This window comes from Biomphalaria glabrata, chromosome 9 (genome assembly GCF_947242115.1).
Source record: "Biomphalaria glabrata chromosome 9, xgBioGlab47.1, whole genome shotgun sequence".
NCBI lineage: Eukaryota > Metazoa > Mollusca > Gastropoda > Planorbidae > Biomphalaria > Biomphalaria glabrata.
This window is the reverse complement of record NC_074719.1, coordinates 18,070,381-18,096,971: the sequence shown is the minus strand read 5'-3', so window position 1 is coordinate 18,096,971 and position 26,591 is coordinate 18,070,381. Positions and strand designations below refer to the sequence as shown.

At 35.2% G+C, this 26,591-nt stretch overlaps 1 protein-coding gene across 4 annotated transcripts in view; it reads right to left on the bottom strand.

Moving 5' to 3' along the window:
* Positions 1-1,557: 1,557 nt before the first annotated feature.
* LOC106052529 (uncharacterized) overlaps positions 1,558-26,591 on the bottom strand; it is a 57,477-nt gene continuing 32,443 nt past the window's right edge. For 3 of the 4 annotated variants that reach the window (XM_056040918.1, XM_056040920.1, XM_056040922.1), the window contains exons 8-9: positions 10,828-11,110; positions 1,912-2,169 (exon numbers count right to left, since the gene is read on the bottom strand). In XM_056040918.1, coding sequence (XP_055896893.1) covers positions 1,975-2,169; positions 10,828-11,110 — 478 coding nt within the window. In that variant the 3' untranslated portion in view covers positions 1,912-1,974. Of the gene's footprint in view, positions 1,624-1,911; positions 2,170-10,827; positions 11,111-26,591 lie in introns of those variants that run through there. The other variant, XM_056040921.1, reaches the window with a different exon arrangement.

Genomic DNA, 26,591 nt, shown 5'->3' with positions numbered 1-26,591 from the left:
AGACAATTGTTTAGAATTAAAATATGTTTTTTTTTTTATAAAACTTGTTTAGTTTCATAATTAAATCAGCATTATCTACCAGCTACACCCGTTGATTTATTACCAGGCTATATATTGTTTATTTTGCCATTCTTATAGCTTATAAAGATAATAATAGAAATCCCCACAATTAAATGCTTTCCCATACATTTCTTTGGCATGCTAATTTTAGAATCCATTACGTTGAATTGAATCGGCCTTTAAACTTGAGTATCGCTTCTGTCCCAAACCCCAAAAAGTGCAAATCAGTATGCTCACATTATACTGTGACCGTGAATCCCCCTCCCCAGCAGGGCCGGTCTTAGGCCACTGCAACCTATGCGGCCGCAATGGGCCCCGCGCGAAATCTAAGTATAGATTATTAAATTAAACCATTGTAACTTACTATTAAAGGGTTCCTAAAATTCTCCTAAAATTGCAAAATATACGAAAAAGTTATGAAAATCTCCAGAAATTATTAATATCTTCTGAAAACTGATGCAAATCACATTTTTAAAAAAGACAAAATTGTCATTTCGAGGTGTCATTCAATATGGAAAACGCCAATCCTACTGGCGATTAAAAAAAAAACGGCATTGTCAGCTTTTTTAATAAAAATGTAATAATAAGTCGAATTTTAACCAAAACAAGCAGTTCAAATACTTCATTTTATTTAATAGTCACTGTCATATACATATAAATCTAAATATATCTCGACCTCTTAAAAAAACAAAAGCGATATTTTGCTAGTCGATAGTAAATCTAAAAAAGCAGATCTGAATGTTAATCGGCTTTCTGTTAGAAAACTACTTTCTACTGTAGATGACTCGTAAAGTTAATTTGACAGTGATTTTGAACTTAGTAAAGTATGAATAAAAGACACATTTTTTAATACTTAATTTTTACTTATTATCCTTATCCCTACCCAGACTGGGCCCGCGCAATCCGTTTCGCATAGGGCCCCGCAATCTGTAGGACCGGCCCTGCTCCCCAGGTTATTCTTTTGCACTTTCAATAAAACTGCACGCATTTCAACAATCCCCCTTTTTGCCCGTGTATTCTAGAAACTCTAGTTTATGTTACATTTAATTTGAGCCGCCCGCTTTAAACACATTTGTGAACTCTATTTCACTTTTCTCTGTGGTTTTGATCCGCCCCAACCCCCCCCCCCCCCCCCCCCATGTTAGAATTAAAAATGTGGCGGTTAAATAATTTTCTTTTTTTTTTTCATTTTATTTTGTGCATAGAAAAAAAAATTTGAGCTTAGAAACCAATTTCTTCTTTATGTTCGAACACTATAGTCAACTAAGTAGTAATATTTTACTTGTCACTGAAAAAAAAAATTTGACATTCGATTTATTGATTGTACTCTCTATAAGCTGAGCTATTCTGCCACCCTACATTATCTAAAAGTTTGGCTTAAAATAGGTCATTCAATTTCTTACTTAAGTTTCTAGCTTAAGTTTCTAAATTTCCATCCATGGAGAAAGTATAGAAAGAAAAAAAAAGTATGTTTTCTCTTGCTTTCGTTTTTGTTTTTCTCTTTCTAACTACATTTGGCTATACTTTGTTTCTCTTACCAGGAAACACTGACAATGACGATTTCTAGAATGTGGAAAAGAAGAAACATTTTTTTCACTAAATTGAAGGTTACTTTATTTGACGTTCATAATTTCAATTCTTTATTCAAATCTTTTATAAGCAATAACAATACTCTATTAACAATAATCTATCAGCAATACTCTATTAGCAATACTCTATTAAGAAAGTTCTATTAAAAACACTCAACAATACTCTATTATCAATAATCTATTATCAATGCTCTATTAACAATACGCTTTATTAATTTCAGCTTGATAAAGTAACACAGAAAACAAACTCAATAAAAGAGACTAAATATTAATCATACTATTTTATATTTTATGGGAAAATTATAACATTTATCATCGACTCCAACTACGACTTTATCAAATCCTTACAATAACAATAGGGTCTAAGAAAAGGTTCCTTGTTGACCACACAGTGACTGGCATTTCCGTATTTGTTGGTTCTACTGATGTCTTTCTTGTTCACCTCCATTTTGTTCTCTTTCAAATGATGTGTTACTGTCACTTCAAACACTCCATCACCAGGTTTGGTTGTAAGAACAACCTGAAAAAATATTAAAATATAAAGATAATCTATTCTTAACAAATATAAGACAAATAATGTAATAGAAATGAAATCACAATTTAGAAAACAATATAAGTTAAAACAAGTAAAATGTAATAAAAAAAATTAATAGAGCTTATATAAAATGTAATTGTATCAATTAGTTTTGATCAGTAATTATATTTTGTAATAGAGCGAGGCTAACAATAATAAACTTAGCGATGAAAACTATTGTTTACGATAATGTAGGGGTCTACGAGGGTGAACAAATTAAATGTGCATTTATGATAGGTAAATAGGGGTCTACGAGAGTGGATCTAAGCAGGTCGAATCTTTTAATTTAATTTCCTATTAATTGAATTAAGTCATAAACACATAATTAGTACTTTAATTAATCCTTTGAGTTTCAACCCTGTGTTACGGCACGATTAGGAGTAATTATTTGTTTCGGAAATTTCGAAAAGTTTTTACTTCGTGACAATGACGTGACTCGTAAAAACAAGGATAGGTTTTAGAGATAGAACGAAATATCAGCCGCATGAAACAGACGACTCTCAGGACCACGTGGAAACATTGAATGAACGTAGAGAGAGTTCGCTGACATTCGACTGTCCTCTTCATTGCTATTCAACGCGTTCGACATTCAGCATCAGCGTGTCGACTAACTTCTAGTGATTATTCGGCCTTTCGACGGTGTTTTTAGGATGAGTGTTACCCCAAGTTGGTTTATTTCCATTAGACACCCGCGGAAGCGCCTAACACCCGATAGTCGAATGAATTTTTAAATTTGTAAATGTAAACCTGATATTTAAATATCTTAATTCTGTCTTTGTGAAACATGACCGAATACAAATAGAAATGTAAATAGCGCAGTGTTGGTTATTTGAAATTTGGCTTCATTTCTATCTTCATTGCCTATGTGTCTATTACGTAACAAAGTATATATATATATATATCCTCCTTCATAGTCGAAGATGAGCACATTTCTAATTTCCTATGAATTCGAAAATGACTGTAAAGTCCAATCCTCGCTTCAAAAAGCCGGCCGCATACGTGACATGGGTGGGTTAGGTTAGTTGCAGATGAGCCTGCTTCTTCTCTCAGCTTTTTGTTGGTTCGGCGCTCTTTCACGTTGGCTTCTCTTCTGCTTCATATCTTGAGACTCCGAGACTCACAGCTTCACGCCATGAGGAGCGGTCGAGAGCTAGTGCTTCCCAGCCGTGAATGTCGATAACAAGGTAACGGCGCTATGAAGCCATATAAGCTTGAGGATCATTTGAGACGAAAAAAATAATGGTAATGTCATCAATTCCGAAGATTAAGGATGAGTGCATTATTTAGTGCAAAACCCAGTTGAGACCTACATATTTTCCCTCAACTTCTACAGAGAAAGCCGTTGTCCACCGACGGTCTATATAAGTTTTCTTTTCGTTTTCTCTTCTAATTTTCAGCTACGGTTTGAGGATTCTCTGAATTTGGTAAAAATTTAAGGATAATCAATCCATATGATGATGATATAGGAAAAACGGATTTAACATTACAAGAACTGTTTAGTACAATATAGATATCTGCTCTTTTAGCTTCACAAGGATAAAACCTGATACTTTTCAGAATATTATCACAAAGTGTTTTAATTTATTCCATCTTCATATCTAGCAGAAAAAAGGTTTAAGCAAGGTTGCCAATCGTCTAATGATAACCGAGAAGTTTGAATATTAAACCAAACTAAATTGAGGCCCAATTTTTTAAAAGTTATCAGAGCAGCCCACTATACAGCTCATTAATGAGCAATGGTTTTGTTTTTTAAATTCATGTAATAAATATGACATTTTATTGAGCTTCATTTAAAATGTAGTTATTCCTTGTCACAGATAACATTATAGAATCATTTGTACATTTCACATTTAGAAGAAATATAAACCCTTGACATGAGTCTCGGGATTTACCCCACAAATCTAGACCCTTGACAGGATTTACCCAAGACGTGATTATGATGTTTGAAATCTATTGGTTGATTTGAAATTAAACAAAGACATTTTTTTTAAAAGAGTTAGCGTCAGAGAATTGGCGGTAGTAGAGAGAACGTCAGTCGATAAAATAATGTCCTTGTAGACAGTCACGTTTACTAAGAGCTCTGTTTTAAAGCCTTTGTAATATTATGAAGCATTGTTGATCTGTAACTTGTACATAAGCTGTACTTACGTTTTATATTTAAATAAAGTTCCAGAGTTTTGTTTTTACATTATTGTGATTCTAGATCGTCATTTATTCAACTATTTTAATTCAAGTAAAATCCCCGGCATAACAACACATCGTGACATCTTGCATCATGCATGTTGTGACATATTTGGCACTCTCCGACTAATAAAAGTTCATGGATAACTTTTAACGAAATTTATTCAAGATCTAGGACCAATTTTTAAACTCTTCAAAGGAACTTCATTCTTATTTAACGGAGGACAGAATTTCTGTGTTTAACAGGTCAGTTGGTTATCGATAATTCTTTTATAAAGATTTTCGTTAGAGTTACGTCTAACTCACGAAATCTATTATTATATGTAATTGGCAAAAGAAATAAGACCAATATACATAATAACTGGCATTATTAAAAGACCAGTAAAGCAAATAACTGGCAATATAAAAGACCAGTAAATCAAATAACTGGCATTATAAAAAAGACCAGTAAATCAAATAACTGGCATTATAAAGAAGACCAGTAAATAATCATTTGTCCAGCACAAAGTAAACAGAAGAACAGATTTAACCAACTGTTAAACCAGTAAAAAGTACTCGGCTCAATAGATCTATATATTCAATCATACGACTCCAGTAACTACAAGTCTACTGTCAAGAATTTATTAGCAAATTGAAGCTTCAAGAACTTTGTCACTATATTATTATTATATCTGAGATAAAGCCAAAATCCAGATATTGAACATTTTGCTCCAATACAAGAAACTAACAAAAAAATTAAATATGGCTTCCAGTTCTAGAACACAACGACTCTTCGAATTGATAGAATTAGCCAAAGAAAAACAAGTACCTAAACCAGATGAATGGGTTCATCGACAGGAAGAAAAAGAATATCAAACAAAGATACGTCAAAAAGAAGCAGAAAAACAAAGAGAATATCAAGCAAAAGAACATTGTAACATGACTTCAACAACAGACATAATAGGTGAAGCCATAGCTTTAGCAGAAAAACTCAATATTCCTTCACATGAACGAGAAAGATGGTTTGATAATAAATTAGCTGAGATAGACAGAGAAGATGACAAAAGACGGCAAGAAGAATTAAAACGAGAATTATTAGAATTGAAAAATACCGAATTCAAAGCTGAACAAAAGAATGATGCAACATTAACAAGAATATACCAGAAAGCTCAATTAAGAGAGCGTACAGCATATCTCGAAGATGGATTTCTCAAGAAGTATATTTTCCGCAAGTACAATGTAATTGAACAAATATATGTACCACAGAAGTACAGACAACAAATAATCAAAGCCAAGCATGAGTTTTATGAAACCATACATATGAGTGTAACAAGTACTAAGAAGAGAATTGCCAAAGAATATTATTGGCCTAGCTTGACCAAAGATGTCAAGAAATACATATGAACATAACATAATACATAATGATAATGAAACTAAAGCAAACATTCTAAACAAATACTTTGCATCAGCATTCTCAGCCCCAGGAGACAAAGACATATTACTGAATTTGAACCAAGTAGACAACATAGAAGATATAGTAGTACAAGAAAATGGAAATCAAAAACTATTAGCCAACACCAAACCAAATAAAGCTTCTGGACCTGATGGTATTCCAGCTAGATTACTCAAAGAACTAAGTAATGAGCTAGCCCCAGTGTTCAAAATACTCTTTCAGGCTTCACTTAACCAGGGCAGAGTACCAAAGGACTGGAAAGAAGCTAATGTCACCCCCCTATTTAAAAAAGGAGAAAAATCTGACCCAGGAAACTACAGACCAGTATCACTTACCAGCATCACATGTAAAATCCTAGAACACATAATATGTAGCAACATCATAAACCACTTAGACAAACATAAAGTCCTCACACCATACCAACATGGCTTTAGGAAATATAGATCATGTGAAACACAACTAATAGGACTAATTGATGATTTTTCAAAAGGTTTAGATAATAGTGAACAAATAGATGCTATCTTACTAGATTTTTCTAAGGCTTTTGACAAAGTTCACCACCATAGTTTGCTTAAAAAATTAAAATATTTCGGCATTAATGGTCCACTGCATCAGTGGATTAAAGACTTTCTGATAGGGAGAGAACAAACTGTAATAATAAATGGCTCTAAATCAACACCGATAACAGTAAACTCAGGTGTACCTCAAGGTACAGTCTTGGGTCCACTACTATTTTTAATTTACATAAATGATTTACCAAATTGCATTAGTTCAGGAACAAAAGTCAGATTATTTGCAGACGATTGCATAATATATAGAACAATAAAAACAACACAAGACACAGATATTTTACAAAGAGAATTAGATGAATTACAGAAATGGGAATCAAATTGGAGCATGTCTTTCCACCCAGAAAAATGTCAGTTGTTAAGAGTAACAAAAAAACTAAAACAAATTAATTCCACTTATCTTATTCATGGCAAACCAGTATCACAGACTAAAGACGCAAAATACCTAGGTGTTATAATAAATGAAAAACTATCATGGAATCCACATATTGATGAAACTACAAAAAAATCAAACAAAGCATTAGGATTTATTAAAAGAAATTTCTATAAATCAAATAAGAACATAAAACTAAAATGTTACTTAACCTTGGTTAGGCCAATAATAGAATATGCATCCTCCGTTTGGGACCCCTCAACTCAAGAAAACATTAAGAAACTGGAACAGACGCAAAATAGAGCAGTGAGATTCATAACAAACGAATATTCACATTTGACTAGAGTAACACCTTTAGTAAAATCACTAAATTTAGAAAGCCTTCAGGACAGAAGGCTCAAAAGTAAAGTAGCAATCATACATAAAACACTGAACCATAATCTTCAAATACAAAAACAGAATTTAATAAAATACTCTGAAAGACACAAAGATAAAGGCACATTCCTCGTCCCATATGCTAGGACAAATTTGTACAAATACTCGTTCTTCCCTAGTGCTATTAGAGCATGGAATGGGTTGCCTGAGCTAGCCAGGAAAACCAGTGACTTGGCAGAATTTAAGTCATTGGTTAATATGCATGACTAAATGCATGACGCGTAGGACGTAATCATCTTCTTTTTTGAAGTAACGTCTGTATTATATAAGATAAGATAAGATACATTAATAATTGTTCACATTGTCAACATGATTATTGTGAGAAGAAACAAACTCAAAAGAAAAGCAACATAACTAAAACAAAGAATGAACCAGACTACAAAGCCAGAATTAACAACAATGAATCTATGCATCATGACTCAAGTAAATCTACAGGGACATCACTGCCTACTACATGTCCATCCCTACCCACTACATGTCCATCCCTACCTGACAATACAAGCCCATCCCTACCAAGTACTTTCCCATCCCTAACCACTGATGATGACTTCATAACTTCATACATCAAGATTTGAGCAAGACATCTGCATCATTATCTACCAATACTATGATATGCATTGAACATTTTTGCTACAATCAAGACAAGTCTCATGAACCAGAAGCAGAAACTAAAGAAAATTATACTCAATCATTTTTGGCTATACCAGACAAAAGAAAAACTATGCAACTTGACTCTAACACTCATACAAGTATTCCTCATTTGAAAGAATGTGAGTCAACTCAAGTAGCCATTACAACCATGAACATTGGAAGTCAAAGAATATTACATGAACACATGAAATCAAGATATTTTGCTCAAGGAGATCAAGTCAATTTACTGTTACCAGATTGGAGTAACAAGCTATTCTACAAATGGCAAGGTCCATTTACCATCACCAGAAAGATTTCCAACCTGCTTTATGAAATCCACATCAACAAGTTTACCAGAGTATTTCATGTTCATATGTTTGAACATTACCATGAAACAGATAATGAAGACATGAAAGCAGAAGTTGATAATTTTACAAGCTTAGCAACTATTCCTGAGGAAGAAGAAGAAACATCATCAACACCCATTCCTGAGATAGAAGTTTCATTACCAGCATCAAATCACATTGACATTCCCAAGGTCATCACTCTGAATGACATAGCACTACAAACAGTGAAGAACATTAAAGTGTTTACAGACCATGCAGATTTCTTTACCAGTGTTTCTGAAACATTTCCAGTACTGCAATTTGTAAGAAACTCAGAAAGCAACAACATTGACAACACCAAGTTTCATCCTCCGTCCACTCAAAGGGCAACTTTTCTTCAGAATGGAACAAATGAACTTCTTCAACATTGCTGTATTGACCGATTGAACTCAGACATGTTCAGTCATTGCTCTATTGAACATTCTAATGCAAAGCATTCTGCTACCATTGTTCTACAGCGTCCAAGTTCATCAACCAGAAAATTGAGTTTTGGTTTCGGACAGTTCTTATTTTCCCCAAACTCAAACGCGGTTCAATCAGACATTATCTGTGAGATCAATATGACATGGAGACAAAAGCTTCATAAACTGAAAGACCTTTTCTTCAAGTTTAGAAAAAGCGTACGCACATCCATGACGGCAATTCAGAAGGGTTCTAAACTTCACCCTTACATTTTATATATGTACTATACCATATTTAGTGTCACTTGATCCATTATCATTCATACTCGTCAAGGAAGAACATTATCCAGTTATATCAAATTAATTAATTTGTTTACTCATTTTTCCACAGGTGTTCTATATCAGATGTTACATTTATTTTAGCACCAAGCAACCCACTGAGGAAGGTCACTCATTCAAGATACTTTGTTTATTATGTTACAGTATCTTTGCATATGACATGCATTTTTAAATCATGTACATTTTATTTCAGGTATTTTATTTCAGGTATAATATTATTGCATATATCCTATTATAATAGTACAGATACATGACTAATAATTGAAATTCTTCATTGCTTCACACATATTAAGATTTATATTACATTTAGTATCATTATTCAGAAGATTGTCATGTATACATCAATTTTTTCTATGTCAATTTTTTCATATGCAATATATTTTTTCCATGTACACATTTTCAGTAGTACTATTACCCAAATGAGTTGTAATGTCATAATAATTTTTTTTGTATTACACGCATTTTTATTACCATACAAATGCTAAATGGAGGGGGGGGGTAATATGTCACAGATAACATTATAGAATCATTTGTACATTTCACACTTAGAAGAAATATAAACCCTCGACATGAGTCTCGGGATTTACCCCACAAATCTAGACCCTTGACAGGATTTACCCAAGACGTGATTATGATGTTTGAAATCTATTGGTTGATTTGAAATTAAACAAAGACATTTTTTTAAAAGAGTTAGCGCCAGAGAATTGGCGGTAGTAGAGAGAGCGTCAGTCGATAAAATAATGTCCTTGTAGACAGTCACGTTTACTAAGAGCTCTGTTTTAAAGCCTTTGTAATATTATGAAGCATTGTTGATCTGTAACTTGTACATAAGCTGTACTTACGTTTTATATTTAAATAAAGTTCCAGAGTTTTGTTTTTACATTATTGTGATTCTAGATCGTCATTTATTCAACTATTTTAATTCAAGTAAAATCCCCGGCATCACAACGCATCGTAACATAGAGCGTTGTGACATTCCTTAATAAATCTACACGACGTAGAAAAAAGTGAGAAAAAAATACACGTTTGAAGTTGAGGAATTTTAAAAATGCACAATTAATTAAGCATGGGGGTCTACCGAAAACAGGAAAACATGGCAAAATTGTTTAGGAGAAGTTACAACCTCTCTGCCACTATGCCAGCTAAAAGCGATTGAAAATAGACGTTTTTATAGTTATCTATTGATAGTTTCATGCACGACCTAATTCTCTACGTTGCAACACAAAGTATAAAGGGGACTAATTCAACTTATACCACTACATCCATGTATTTCTTTCCCGTGTTTGATACAAAACAAAAATTACCAATATTAACTAAATGTTTTTTAGCGGCCCCCAAAGGGGAAAAAGATGCTATTAGTTTTTTCCTGTTTAAATTTCGTAAACTAGAAAAGATATTGAAAATCTGACATCATGATATTTTAGACTTTTGACCTTTCAAAGCTCCGATTTAACGGCTACTTTTTTTTCTTTTCTAAAAGCGAAAAATTCAATGTTAAAAAAGACTTTGCATGCAGTTTTTTTAATAAAAATACACCATTTTTAAACTTTCACTATTAACAGTAATAAACACGGGAGCTTATTTAGTAAGGGTGATAACCGTTCGACATATTTTAAAACATTTATGCAGACGGTTTTAGAGTTTTGTCAATATTTTGTTTCTCAAAATTGTCTTACTTAGTTAAGTAATCTCAGTTCTATAAACTACCTATATTTACGAAAAATTGTTTATTTTAATTTTTAAAGTGAAAAAAGTCTAATTAATATGCATACAATCTAATAATTAGATAGACAATGAAATGAAATAACACCGTTTTTCCCAACCTGATTACAACTATGGGATTATTTTAAAAAATCACCTGATAGAGCACTTGTGATAGTTCCGTGGTGTCGTCCATTTTACCGAAACGACCTCGGCCTCCATCGCTTGTATCTCTGAACTTTAACACTGCGTCCTTCACCTTCATCTTCACAGCAGACGTGATGTTCTGAAGTTTAAGGACCGCGCAATCTTTTCGAAAAGGTTTGGTGTAATTGTTGAAAGTGTGGACGATTTTTCTGATGACCTTTTTGACAATTCGGCTGTCCAGACTGACCTTGGTCCACTCCAGGCATGCACACCAGTGAGGATCTATTTGAGCCCTGTTTGGGAATACAGCATGCATTAAGTAACTAGTGTTACATAACTTATAAATGTTTAATACTCCTACAAGTAAATCAGTTCAACATTAAACTCTGGGTAAAATGGTTTATAAAAAAGTAATAAAATAAATGAAACTGTTTATTATTTGTTGAATTAAACATTTTAATTTATCTCTCTCCCTTCCCCACCCTGAAATGACCAGAACATACGAATACGTAAGTGTGGTCCTATTTGGAAGAACTTTTGTTATTTCAATGCTCCCAGAATGTTCACTAGAAGCCCAGACCAGGAGGTTGAGCTAACTGTAATTTTAATGAACACATGTAACATACAGGCAACTAATATACATTTAGTGATTGATTAGTAGCCAGCACAATGGTGCACGTACTCATAATGAAGTCAAAATCAGATCCAGTCTGCTCCTCTCGTCAAGTAGCGCTAATTGAAGCTTATGTATCGAAATTGACTTTGCAACAAAATATGCTTAACAAGGTTACAAAGGACAGTTTGTGTGGAAACACAAACTCAAAATCGGCCCCCGAAGTAAAATTTTTTACATAATTCGGATAATCATTCAGAGTTGATAGTTTACTTCCTAGTCCAAACCTCCCGCAGGACGACGGGGGATGGGAGCAGGCAGGGTTTGAACCTTCGACCGTCGATAAATCCGAACGACAGTCCAGCGCGCAAACCGCACGACCAGTGGTCCACCCAGGTAGGCTTCAATATTTTCAGAAAGAAGATCCGAATGAAATTATATCAAAGACAAATGAGAGATAAGAATGAAGAAAGAAGGTTAACAGATCTTGTGTAGTGCCCCAACGGTCCCGCAGATCAAAGGATAGGTGAAAGTGAATGTAAAGTTAGATGTGAACCTGGCCTAACTAGTTTCCCTTTCAGACCTTGTGGTCTATAGGGCAGATGATGTAAAGTTCATCTGTTTTTTTTTGTGGCCTGCGGTTAACGAGGGTGTCATGTAGCCAGCACAACGACCAACCGCCTTTACTTTTCCCCAACTAATGTCAGGTACCCATTAGAGCTGGGTAGACTCAGAAGCTGAAAATCCCAGTCTTCACTAAGATTCGAAATCGGGACCCTCGGTTCGGAATAAATAATGTTATTGTTTTGAAAGGCTCAATCTCATTTTTTTTTTTTTTTTTTTTTGGTCAACAAATTACAATTCATTTAATTTCTACTAATTTGTAGTCATTTTCAAAAAAAAAATAAAAATAAACCATGAGTGGTCAAGGAATTACAATTCATTCAGTATCTACTAATTTGTAGTCATTTTCAAAAAAATAAAAATAAAACTTGAGTGGTCAAGAAATTACAGTTCATTTAATATCTACTAATTTGTAGTCATTTTAAAAAAATAAAGATAAAACATGAGCGGTCAAGAAATTACAATTCATTTAATATCTACTAATTTGTAGTCATTTTCAAAAAATTAAAAATAAAACATGAGTGGTCAACAAATTACAATTCATTTAATTTCTACTAATTTGTAGTCATTTTCAAAAAAAAAAAAAAAATAAACCATGAGTGGTCAAGGAATTACAATTCATTCAATATCTACTAATTTGTAGTCATTTTCAAAAAAATAAAAATAAAACTTGAGTGGTCAAGAAATTACAGTTCATTTAATATCTACTAATTTGTAGTCATTTTAAAAAAATAAAGATAAAACATGAGCGGTCAACAAATTACAATTCGTTTAATATCTACTAATTTGTAGTCATTTTCAAAAAATTAAAAATAAAACATGAGTGGTCAACAAATTACAATTCATTTAATTTCTACTAATTTGTAGTCATTTTCAAAAAAAATAAAAATAAAACATCAGTGGTCAAGAAATTACAATTCATTTAATATCTACTAATTTGTAGTCATTTTCAAAAAATAAAAATAAAACATGAGTGGTCAAGAAATTACAATTCATTTAATATCTACTAATTTGTAGTCATTTTCAAAAAATAAAAATAAAACATGAGTGGTCAAGAAATTACAATTCATTTAATATCCACTAGTTTGACAACGCTAAGGTTGTCAATTGTAGTCAAACTGAATTTAAGTTATCTTATCTTGTAGACATTTTACGAAAAAAATTAAACGAAGCAAAAAGAACTCTGTAGTGCAATTGTATCCAATTAGTTTATGTTTCCTTTTAAGCACTTGGCATTGTCATTGTCACTTTATGGATAAAGGGGACATAATGTATTGAACTTGGTGGTAGTACGAAGAGGAAAAAGTGACTGATTTCATCCTAAGCCTCCATTCTGTCTCGTCAAATAGTATTTTAGACAAATAATAATATTTAATTTTACATAACAGAACCACATCTTTTCTATAATGTAATACAGAGAAAAAGGACTTCCTTGATAAGTAGCCTCAGTATTTTTGCTTTAACAGTAACAATCTTCTACATAAATGAGTTCATTAACAAAGCTGCACAGCAACATTAACAATCTTTCCAGAAATCGCCTTTGTAACAATGCTATGTTCCCAGGTAGTAGCAAGTAATTAGGCAAGGCAAGTTAATATAGGGTTTTATACAGCTGCCCTGTATGCCTTATGTATTTAAAAAAGACTGATCAGGGAACAGGTTAATCCCTCTCACGACAATTTTTAAAGGTCTCCTTGAGATGTAAGAGGGCTACTCTAGCATCATCAAGGTGGCCCTTGGGTCTGTTAGAATCGTTCTGGGATAGTTAACCAAGCAAAGGTACTGCTGTATCACAATTGTTCAGGGTTCTGTTAGGGTCATGTGTAAATTATTTCAGGATAGGGGTGTCGATTAAGGATTCTTTTTTCTCTCATTACGAGGGGTTTAAAAAAAAAATAATAAAATAAATAAAAATTGATAAATAAAATAAAAAATAGTTAATTATTAACTATTATTAATTATTATTATTCATAAAAGATTCTTGACTTTCAATTGTCTGCCCTTGTCTCTATTCTTTAGGATTATTGGTTTTGGTTAGTTTTGTTTCTAGTCTCTTCGCAGGCTCCATTCAGTTGCGTCTTGTTTTCTTGTTCCTTTGTTTCCCGGTATGTCTAGGATGAGGCTGCCGCTAAGATATAGACATTGTCATAGAGTTCTTGTTACGTTTCCACGGGCTTGCCGTGTTCTGTGAGTGTTGTACAGACACACTTGTTGTTGACTTGTGACATGCTCTCCGATCATGTGATCAAAGAGGACGTAACCGCGAGGGAGAAATAATTCTTCAAAAGTGTTGACTTCCCTTTAAAAGACAGTTCCTTTGTAGTTTTCCATAGATAAATAAAGTTCAATTTGATTCCTATCCCGCATCTCTTAGCCCAAACTCTCTTTAACCCAGGTACATACACACTCTCACACACTCGCATAACCACTTAAACTAACTGACATAATACAAATAGAGTAACTTAACAGATTGATTACAGTATTTAGATTTTTATCTCTGAGGTCTGACAATTTAGTCAAGGGCAATAAATTATACAATAATTACAATTTCTATCTAACCAGTATAATTATCAATTCTATGTTCAATTATTTTTCTAAATATTAACTCTAAAATTATAAGGATTTAAAGATACATTGTTATTAACAACTTTAATTCTACTGTGCCACACAAGACTTCTGTATTCACTCACTATTATTAGATTAAATTTATGAATCATCTTACTTTTGATTTTAGGCAATTTATTTAAAACAATAGCTAGGTTAAGATTAACATTGGTGTTACAGTTTGCCTCTAGTAGGACTTTCATAGTGCATCTAACATTATCAAATATTTTACATTTTAAAAACATATGGCTTTCATTGTTACCGTTATCTGTGTGACAGAAAACACATGTGTGTACATTTCTTTTCTTACTTCCTACAGGGGTCATCCCGAAGATTAGTCTGTATGTTATTTCTCTGGCTTTGGGTGTAATGTGTTTGCTGTGTAGATTTATAAAAGTGTCTCTGAAGTCTATTACACCTAACTCTCTACTCCATTTGATCCTATTGAATAATCTTTCTTGTAACTGTTTCTTAAGTGTTGTATATGTGACTTTTAATTTACTGTGTATTAGATGTTCATTGCCAGGGAGTATTCTTGATATGGATCTGTACAATGGATGTGTGTTTGTACCAAAGTGGTGTGGGGTGTCATTTTTTATTGGAATTATTTTATTTAACCTTAAGCCGTAGTAGTATATTGTTAATGGAAAATTGTTTGGGTTCTTGGCTACTTGTCCTATGTATTTTAATCTAAGTGCTTGTATTTTGGTTCTGATGTCCTGTAAGTTTATCCCCCCATCCTCTTTGTTTTGTATAAGTGTTGTGTGTTTAATGTTCCTGATAGTGCTTTTAAATATAAAATTCCTAATGATTGTGTTTATGCTTGGTATACAAGTTGGTGGAGGTTCTGTGATGTTTGCTAAATAAACTATCTTCGGGATGACCAGGTTGTTTACTAGTATTGCTCTACCAAATATAGTAGTTGCTGTATAATGAAATCTTTTAAGTGTGTTTTTGGTTTTCTTTAACATATTTTCCCACTGCTGTGTGTGGTAATATGTTGGGTTGCTTGTCCACGTGATGCCGCATATTTTAATTGCCTTCTCTATTTTAAGGTTAAAGGGGATGTTTAAGGGGATTTCCCACCTGCCCAATCCCATAATACAAGATTTATTTATGTTGATTTTTGACCCGCTTGCCCTCTCAAATTGGATAAACTTATCTATGATTGCGGCTATGTCTTTTTCTGAGGAGGGAAAAAGGGTGGTGTCATCAGCGTATGCTTTAACTTTAACTACGGGCGTGGGGCCTGGGATTTTTATCCCCGTGATTCCACTATCTAGCCTGATGGTTTCTAAAAGGGGTTCTAGGCAAAGGGTGTATAAAAAGGGAGAAAGGGGACACCCTTGTCTAACAGATCTTCTAATAGGGATACTGCCACTAAGGGTTTGGTTTATTATGAGTTTGCTTGTGGCATCAGTGTAAACTAGCTTTATGTATTTCTTCATTCTTCCATCTGTCTTCGTCTTGTCTAGTATTTTGAAAAGGTAGTCATGGTCTATTCTGTCAAAGGCTTTTTCCTGGTCAATAGAAAAGAGGGCTGCTTTCAAGTCTTTGTCTTTACAGTAATATATAATGTCTCTTAAAAAATGGTTAAGTTCGTCGATGTTTTTGTCTGGGTTGCTACAGTATTGGTCCTGTCCTATTAAGTGTGGTATGAGGGGTTTTAGTCTTAAAAAAATCATTTTCGTCAGGAGTTTGTAGTCGGTGTTTAGAAGTGAGATCGGTCGAAAGTCGCTAGGTGAGGTGTTGTTTTCTTGTTTTTTTGGTAGAAGTGTGATGTATGCTAAGTTGAAATCTCTAGGTAACTGTTCTGTCACTAACATGTCGCTGTATAGATTTAATAGTAGGGGTCCTATTTGGGGAAAAAAGGCTTTGTAAAATTCAAACGTCAGACCGTCTGGGCCAGGGGATTTGTTGTTTTGTGTTGTATCTAATGCAGCCCTCAGTTCGTCTAGCGTGAAGGGAGCGTCTGTCTCTATCTGTTCTGTCATTGGTATTTCTTTGCAGTTCTGTAAAACTACTTTTTGTGCGTTGTCGTCCGTCTGTTCCTTGTCATACAAATTAGTAAAGTGTTTCGTAAATGTGTCTGTTATTTTGTCCAGGTCGTGTATAGTTTCTCCTTTACTATCAACAATGTTGTCAATAGTTCTGTCAATTTGAATGTTTTGTTCTGCTGATAAAAAAAGTTTGTTAGGCCCTTCGGTTATTTTTTTACTTTTGCACCTCAATTCCGCTCCTTTGTATTGATAGTTAAATAGTTCTTCTAGTTGTGTTAGTATATGTGTTTTGGCTGCTTCGTCTTCTTCGTGTGTTAGTAAATTTTTAAGTCTTTCCTCTTCTTTTTTCCTTTTTGAGTTAACTAGTGTGGCCAGTATTTGGCTTTGCTGCTTAATGGAGCTTTTAATTAGCGTCCATATTTGTGTGACTTTGAAATGGGGTGTGTTTGAGTCATGTATTATATTTTTGAGGAGGTTTGCGATTGTTTTTAAATAGAGCGGGTCATTTAGGAGGTCGTTGTTAAGTTTCCAGATCGGTGTTTTTTGTTTTTTCTTTTTTAGTTTTGCGTTCAGCAGTTCCACTAAGACTCCTTTGTGGTCTGTATATTGTAACGTCTCTACGAGATGTGTTACACTTTTTGTTTCTCACGCCCTTGGCACATACACTCTATCTATCCGTTTTCTATTTGGTGTGCCTTGTCCCTGAACGTGGTGACCCGGCCCGTGACCTCTACTTCTCTATAGGCATCTACTAACCGGAAAGCCTTGATGACTCCCCCCAAATAGTCATGCGTTTTAATTGTTACATGAGGAGTAGGACCCTCTGTGTTTGTGTTTTGCTTGTCTAATTGGGAATCAATGTAATTTAAATCACCCCCTACTATCAAATTTTCTCCTGCGTACTGAGTGTGTAGAATGTCACTTAGCATTCCAAAAAACTCGTGTTTCTCTTTTTTTTGAGCGGGTGCATAAATGTTGACTAACGTGTATGTGTGTTTTTGTGAGCTTGTCCTAATTATTACTATCCTCCCGCTATTGTCTTGATATGAGTGTGTGGTTGAAAACCTATTGGATGTTTGTAAAATGGCTGTCCCTCGTGGCTTTCTACCTAAACTAAAATAACCCTCCCGGAGGCCCATAAGAGAGACTGCTTTTTTGGCCTTGTACTCTAACTGTGTGTTGGTCTCTTGCAGAAAGATAAAATCTGGCTTGTATTTCCTTGTGAGGTGTGCTATGTATGTGTGTTTATTGTTAAGCCCTCTGATGTTGAGTGTCAAAATTTTGATGTCTGCCATGAGTGTGTGAGATTGGTTTGCGTGTTTGTTATTCTATTGTGTGTGTGTGCGTTTTATCTTTAAGAGTTGCTTTGTTGTTTATGTGATTGAATGTGTGTTAGGGTCCTCGCCCTCATCTATGACTAGCACTGACGGGGAGTCTGGAAAGTTCAGCTCGAGCTTGAACTGTTCTTCCTCTCTTTTCTCCTCCTCTACCCGGGGATCCTCGTTTAGATCCTCTGATGAGGAAGAGAGAGAGAGGGCCCTCTTTCTTGTTATTTTGGTTGGGGTGGTGGGTGCTGAACTTGCCCCTCCTGATGTTTTAATTTTTTTTTACTTTGCTTAGATTTGTTTTCAGGGCTGTTAGGTGGGGGGGAAACCCCTTGGAGTAGCTCCCATAGCTTCTATTTGTTTTTTCCCCCTCCTTTGCTGCTTTCAACCATTGTGAAGCCATCTTTTTTTAGCTGTTGATCAATCTCGGATTGCTTTTTCTCTCCCTCCCCTTTAAGGGCCATGGCATAGGAGATTTTCCATCCTACCTCCTTTGCATTTTCTGTGGGGTTTTGGTCCCGTCTCGGGTTCGCCCTATTTGGACACTGGTTTGACCAGTGCTGATCCTGTCCGCAATGCCAGCACTGTTGTCTACGTCCCGGGATGGTCACGAGGACCTTGTAGGTCCTCGGATCGTCCTCATATCGTAACTGAATATAATGGGGGAGTTCAGTCTGTTTGCGGAGTTTGATCCAAGCCGCCCACTTATCTGAGTTGCCTAGCTTGATTGGCTCTATCTTGGAGCCTTCTTCTGCAAAGGCTCCAAAGATTTCTCCTATCTTTGATTTGTTTATGGTTGGTGCTACCCAGTGAAGGGTAACCCTGATTTTTTCGTCTTCTAAGGTACAGACATCTACCTTGAAGTCCTTATCATTCCCGAATGATTTCCCTAGTATACGGGTTCTCACTCGGGCGGATGTTGGGACCAGGAACCAGACAAAGGGGTTCTCGAAGCGATAGAGAGAACTCACTTCGTCCGGTGTTAGTTTCAGGCACTCTATTAGGCTCGCCATAGTGGCCTTAACAGCCCCTTGGCCTGACAGCTTTAGAAGCAAGGTACCTGGGGAATGGACAAGTCCACCATCCAGGTCCTTTTTTTCAATAAGGGTTTATCACAAGTACAGAGACAGAAAAGAGACGATAACTACACTACAAACTACACAATACTTTACTACACAACCCTCGCGCCGTCCACTCTAAACAGTAACACACAAAAATCCACAGAATCACAAAATAAACCACAGAAACACAAGTAATCCACAGAGTTAATCCTCAAGTGTTAGCTACTTAATCAATCTCATATTCTTTTTTTTTTTTTTTTTTTTTGGTCAAGAAATTACAATTCATTTAATATCTACTAATTTTTAGTCATTTTCAAAAAATTAAAAATAAACAATAGTGGTCAAGAAATTACAATTCATTTAATTTCTACTAATTTGTAGTCATTTTCAAAAAAAATAAAAATAAAACATGAGTGGTCAAGAAATTACAATTCATTTAATATCCACTAGTTTGACAACGCTGTCAATTGTAGTCAAACTGAATTTAAGTTATCTTATCCCTTTAGACATTTTCCAAAAAAATTAGACGAAACAAAGGAAAATCTGTCGTGTGATTGTATCCAATTAGTTTATGTTTCCTTTTAAGCACTTGGCATTGTCATTGTCACTTTATGTTTAAAGGGGACATAATGTATTGATCTTGGTGGTAGTACGAAGAGGTAAAAGTGACTGATTTCATCCTAAGCCTCCATTCTGTCTCGTCAAATAGTATTTTAGACATATATTACTATTTAATTTTACACAACAGAACAACATCTTTTCTATAAAGCAATACAGAGAAAAAGGACTTCCTTGATAAGTGGCCTCAGTATTTTTGCTTTAACAGTAACAATCTTCTACATAAATGAGTTTATTAACAAAGCTGCACAGCCACATTAACAATCTTTCCGAAAATTGACTTTGAAGCAATGCTATGTTCCCAGGTAGTTGCAAGTAATTAGGCAAGGCAAGCTAATATAGGGTTTTGTACAGCTGCCTTGTATGCCTTGTGTATTTAAAAAGACTGATCAGGGAACAGGTTAATCCCTCTCACGACAATTTTTAAAGGTCTCCTTGAGATGTAAGAGGGCTACTCTAGCATCATCAAGGTGGCCCTTGGGTCTGTTAGAATCGTTCTGGGATAGTTAACCAAGCAAAGGTGCTGCTGTATCACAATTGTTCAGGGTTCTGTTAGGGTCATGTGTAAATTATTTCAGGATAGGGGTGTCGATTAAGGATTCTTTTTTCTCTCATTACGAGGGGTTTAAAAAAAAACAAAAACAAAAAAAAAACATTGATAAATAAATAAAAAATAGTTAATTTGTCTTAAACTATTACATTATTCATAAAAGATTCTTGACTTTCAATTGTCTGCCCTTGTCTATATTCTTTAGGATTATTGGTTTTGGTTATTTTTGTTTCTAGTCTCTTCGCAGGCTCCATTCAGTTGCGTCTTGTTTTCTTGTTCCTTTGTTTCCCGGTATGTCTAGGATGAGGCTGCCGCTAAGATATAGACATTGTCATACTGTTCTTGTTACGTTTTCACGAGCTTGCCGTGTTCTGTGAGTGTTGTACAGACACACTTGATGTTGACTTGTGACATGCTCTCCGATCATATGATCAAAGAGGACGTAACCGCGAGGGAGAAATAATTCTTTTAAAGTGTTGACTTCCCTTTAAAAAACAGTTCTTGAGTAGTTTTCCATAGATAAATAAAGTTCAATTTGATTCCTATCCCACATCTCTCAGCCCAAACTCTCTTTAACCCAGGTACATACACACTCTCACACACTCGCATAACCAATTAAACTAACTGACATAATACCAATAGAGTAACTTTACAGAATGATTACAGTATTTAGATTTTTATCTCTGAGGTCTGACAATTTAATCAAGGACAATAAATTATACAATAATTACAATTTCTATCTAACCAGTATAGTTATCAATTCTATGTTCAATTATTTTTCTAAATATTAACTCTAGATTATAAGGATTTAAAGATACATTGTTATTAACAACTTTAATTCTACTGTGCCACACAAGACTTCTGTATTCACTCACTATTATTAGATTAAATTTATGAATCATCTTACTTTTGATTTTAGGCAATTTATTTAAAACAATAGCTAGGTTAAGATTAACATTGGTGTTACAGTTTGCCTCTAGTAGGACTTTCATAGTGCATCTAACATTATCAAATATTTTACATTTTAAAAACATATGGCTTTCATTGTTACCATTATCTGTGTGACAGAAAACACATGTGTGTACATTTCTTTTCTTACTTCCTACAGGGGTCATCCCGAAGATTAGTCTGTATGTTATTTCTCTGGCTTTGGGTGTAATGTGTTTGCTGTGTAGGTTTATAAAAGTGTCTCTGAAATCTATTACACCTAACTCTCTACTCCATTTGATCCTATTGAATAATCTTTCTTGTAACTGTTTCTTAAGTGTTGTATATGTGTCTTTTAATTTACTGTGTATTAGATGTTCATTGCCGGGGAGTATTCTTGATATGGATCTGTAAAATGGATGTGTGTTTGTATCAAAGTGGTGTGGGGTGTCATTTTTTATTGGAATTATTTTATTTAACCTTAAGCCGTAGTAGTATATTGTTAATGGAAAATTGTTTGGGTTCTTGGCTACTTGTCCTATGTATTTTAATCTAAGTGCTTGTATTTTGGTTCTGATGTCCTGTAAGTTTATCCCCCCATCCTCTTTGTTTTGTATAAGTGTTGTGTGTTTAATGTTCCTGATAGTGCTTTTAAATATAAAATTCCTAATGATTGTGTGTATGCTTGGTATAAAAGTTGGTGGAGGTTCTGTGATGTTTGCTAAATAAACTATCTTCGGGATGACCAGGTTGTTTACTAGTATTGCTCTACCAAATATAGTAGTTGCTGTATAAAGAAATCTTTTAAGTGTGTTTTTGGTTTTGTTTAAAATATTTTCCCACTGCTGTGTGTGGTAATATGTTGGGTTGCTTGTCCACGTGATGCCGCATATTTTAATTGCCTTCTCTATTTTAAGGTTAAAGGGGATGTTTAAGGGGATTTCCCACCTGCCCAATCCCATAATACAAGATTTATTTATGTTGATTTTTGACCCGCTTGCCCTCCCAAATTGAATAAACTTATCTATGATTGCGGCTATGTCTTTTTCTGAGGAGGGAAAAAGGGTGGTGTCATCAGCGTATGCTTTAACTTTAACTACGGGCGTGGGGCCTGGGATTTTTATCCCCGTGATTCCACTATCTAGCCTGATGGTTTCTAAAAGGGGTTCTAGGCAAAGGGTGTATAAAAAGGGAGAAAGGGGACACCCTTGTCTAACAGATCTTCTAATAGGGATACTGCCACTAAGGGTTTGGTTTATTATGAGTTTGCTTGTGGCATCAGTGTAAACTAGCTTTATGTATTTCTTCATTCTTCCATCTGTCTTCGTCTTGTCTAGTATTTTGAAAAGGTAATCATGGTCTATTCTGTCAAAGGCTTTTTCCTGGTCAATAGAAAAGAGGGCTGCTTTCAAGTCTTTGTCTTTACAGTAATATATAATGTCTCTTAAAAAATGGTTAAGTTCGTCGATGTTTTTGTCTGGGTTGCTACAGTATTGGTCCTGTCCTATTAAGTGTGGTATGAGGGGTTTTAGTCTTAAAAAAATCATTTTCGTCAGGAGTTTGTAGTCGGTGTTTAGAAGTGAGATCGGTCGAAAGTCGCTAGGTGAGGTGTTGTTTTCTTGTTTTTTTGGTAGAAGTGTGATGTATGCTAAGTTGAAATCTCTAGGTAACTGTTCTGTCACTAACATGTCGCTGTATAGATTTAATAGTAGGGGTCCTATTTGGGGAAAAAAGGCTTTGTAAAATTCAAACGTCAGACCGTCTGGGCCAGGGGATTTGTTGTTTTGTGTTGTATCTAAAGCAGCCCTCAGTTCGTCTAGCGTAAAGGGAGCGTCTGTCTCTATCTGTTCTGTAATTGGTATTTCTTTGCAGTTCTGTAAAAATACTTTTTGTGCGTTGTCGTCCGTCTGTTCCTTGTCATACAAGTTAGTAAAGTGTTTCGTAAATGTGTCTGTTATTTTGTCCAGGTCTTGTATAGTTTCTCCTTTACTATCAACAATGTTGTCAATAGTTCTGTCAATTTGAATGTTTTGTTCTGCTGATAAAAAAAGTTTGTTAGGCCCTTCGGTTATTTTTTTACTTTTGCACCTCAATTCCGCTCCTTTGTATTGATAGTTAAATAGTTCTTCTAGTTGTGTTAGTATATGTGTTTTGGCTGCTTCGTCTTCTTCGTGTGTTAGTAAATTTTTAAGTCTTTCCTCTTCTTTTTTCCTTTTTGAGTTAACTAGTGTGGCCAGTATTTGGCTTTGCTGCTTAATGGAGCTTTTAATTAGCGTCCATATTTGTGTGACTTTGAAATGGGGTGTGTTTGAGTCATGTATTATATTTTTGAGGAGGTTTGCGATTGTTTTTAAATAGAGCGGGTCATTTAGGAGGTCGTTGTTAAGTTTCCAGATCGGTGTTTTTTGTTTTTTCTTTTTTAGTTTTGCGTTCAGCAGTTCCACTAAGACTCCTTTGTGGTCTGTATATTGTAACGTCTCTACGAGATGTGTTACACTTTTTGTTTCGCACGCCCTTGGCACATACACTCTATCTATCCGTGTTTCTATTTGGTGTGCCTTGTCCCTGAACGTGGTGACCCGGCCCGTGACCTCTACTTCTCTATAGGCATCTACTAACCGGAAAGCCTTGATGACTCCCCCCAAATAGTCATGCGTTTTAATTGTTACATGAGGAGTATGATCCTCTGTGTTTGTGTTTTGCTTGTCTAATTGGGAATCAATGTAATTTAAATCACCCCCTACTATCAAATTTTCTCCTGCGTACTGAGTGTGTAGAATGTCACTTAGCATTCCAAAAAACTCGTGTTTCTCTTTTTTTGGGCGGGTGCATAAATGTTGACTAACGTGTATGTGTGTTTTTGTGAGCTTGTCCTAATTATTACTATCCTCCCGCTATTGTCTTGATATGAGTGTGTGGTTGAAAACCTATTGGATGTTTGTAAAATGGCTGTCCCTCGTGGCTTTCTACCTAAACTAAAATAACCCTCCCGGAGGCCCATAAGAGAGACTGCTTTTTTGGCCTTGTACTCTAACTGTGTGTTGGTCTCTTGCAGAAAGATAAAAATCTGGCTTGTATTTCCTTGTGAGGTGTGCTATGTAGGTGTGTTTATTGTTAAGCCCTCTGATGTTGAGTGTCAAAATTTTGATGTCTGCCATGAGTGTGTGAGATTGGTTTGCGTGTTTGTTTTTCTATTGTGTGTGTGTGCGTTTTATCTTTAAGAGTTGCTTTGTTGTTTATGTGTTTGAATGTGTGTTAGGGTCCTCGCCCTCATCTATGACTAGCACTGACGGGGAGTCTGGAAAGTTCAGCTCGAGCTTGAACTGTTCTTCCTCTCTTTTCTCCTCCTCTACCCGGGGATCCTCGTTTAGATCCTCTGATGAGGAAGAGAGAGAGAGGGCCCTCTTTCTTGTTATTTTGGTTGGGGTGGTGGGTGCTGAACTTGCCCCTCCGGATGTTTTAATTTTTTTACTTTGCTTAGATTTGTTTTCAGGGCTGTTAGGTGGGGGGAGACCACTTGGAGTAGCTCCCATAGCTTCTATTTGTTTTTTTCCCCCTCCTTTGCTGCTTTCAACCATTGTGAAGCCATCTTTTTTTAGCTGTTGATCAATCTCGGATTGCTTTTTCTCTCCCTCCCCTTTAAGGGCCATGGCATAGGAGATTTTCCCTCCTACCTCCTTTGCACCTTCTGTGGGGTTTTGGTCCCGTCTCGGGTTCGCCCTATTTGGACACTGGTTTGACCAGTGCTGATCCTGTCCGCAATGCCAGCACTGTTGTCTACGTCCCGGGATGGTCACGAGGACCTTGTAGGTCCTCGGATCGTCCTCATATCGTAACTGAATATAATGGGGGAGTTCAGTCTGTTTGCGGAGTTTGATCCAAGCCGCCCACTTATCTGAGTTGCCTAGCTTGATTGGCTCTATCTTGGAGCCTTCTTCTGCAAAGGCTCCAAAGATTTCTCCTATCTTTGATTTGTTTATGGTTGGTGCTACCCAGTGAAGGGTAACCCTGATTTTTTCGTCTTCTAAGGTACAGACATCTACCTTGAAGTCCTTATCATTCCCGAATGATTTCCCTAGTATACGGGTTCTCACTCGGGCGGATGTTGGGACCAGGAACCAGACAAAGGGGTTCTCGAAGCGATAGAGAGAACTCACTTCGTCCGGTGTTAGTTTCAGGCACTCTATTAGGCTCGCCATAGTGGCCTTAACAGCCCCTTGGCCTGACAGCTTTAGAAGCAAGGTACCTGGGGAATGGACAAGTCCACCATCCAGGTCCTTTTTTTCAATAAGGGTTTATCACAAGTACAGAGACAGAAAAGAGACGATAACTACACTACAAACTACACAATACTTTACTACACAAAACCTTCGCGCCGTCCACTCTAAACAGTAACACACAAAAATCCACAGAATCACAAAATAAACCACAGAAACACAAGTAATCCACAGAGTTAATCCTCAAGTGTTAGCTACTTAATCAATCTCATATTCGAATCCTCAAAAACATAAAAATTCCGCTATTTAGAAAAATGTTGACAAAAATGAAATTTATAAGATTACTATTCGTCTTAAATTAGGTATAACTTATAATTAGCTTTTTCACTTTAAAAAAACTGCTTGCATAACTGATTTTAAAAATTAGAATTTTCGCTTTCAGGAAAAAAAAAAGTAGCCGTTGCATCAGAACTTTGAATGGTCAAAAAAATTGTAATTCGGATTTTCAATATCTTTTCTAGTTTACGAGATCTAAACGGGACGGACGGACAGACGGACAGACATTTCACACAAAACTAATAGCGTCTTTTCCCCTTTCGGGAGCCGCTAAAAATCAGCCATTTGCAAAAAAAAAAAAAAAGCTGATCCCACAAAAAAGCTGAGAAAAAAGAAAGCGGCCAACTCTGCAACAGACCAAGTGTGAGATCAATGTTTCAAAGTGAAGATTGAACTCCATAGTCATCTTTGAATTTATTTAAAATTACATTTGACCACGAAGGAGGAATTCTAGGCCTATTAATCGAGATAGTGTCTGCAAATAAAACAATAAGCTTACGTTCGATACATGTAAACTGAAACCAGTTTTCTATTGCCTTCTTAATCAGTTAAAAGTGAGAAGCGGGTCGGTTTCGGTTTGGTAGGTGTCCAGAATCAAAACCAAGGTTTCAAAATTACTTTTGAAAAATAAATGCTTATACGAAGTGTAATTATATCAATTAGTTTGGATCAGTCATGTAATTAAATTTGTATTATATCTAGACTAGACCAACAACAAAAATCTGTGCCATTTATAATATTTTTAGCAATTGTTTTTGTTTAGCTCTATTTCATGCTTTTAGTTTTCTCAATATGCTATGAGAAGATTGTATAGTTATGTATTGTTTGTTTCAATTTAGAACAGCGACCTATAAAGGGGATTAATTCAGCTTATACCCCACATTCAGTCAATTACAAAT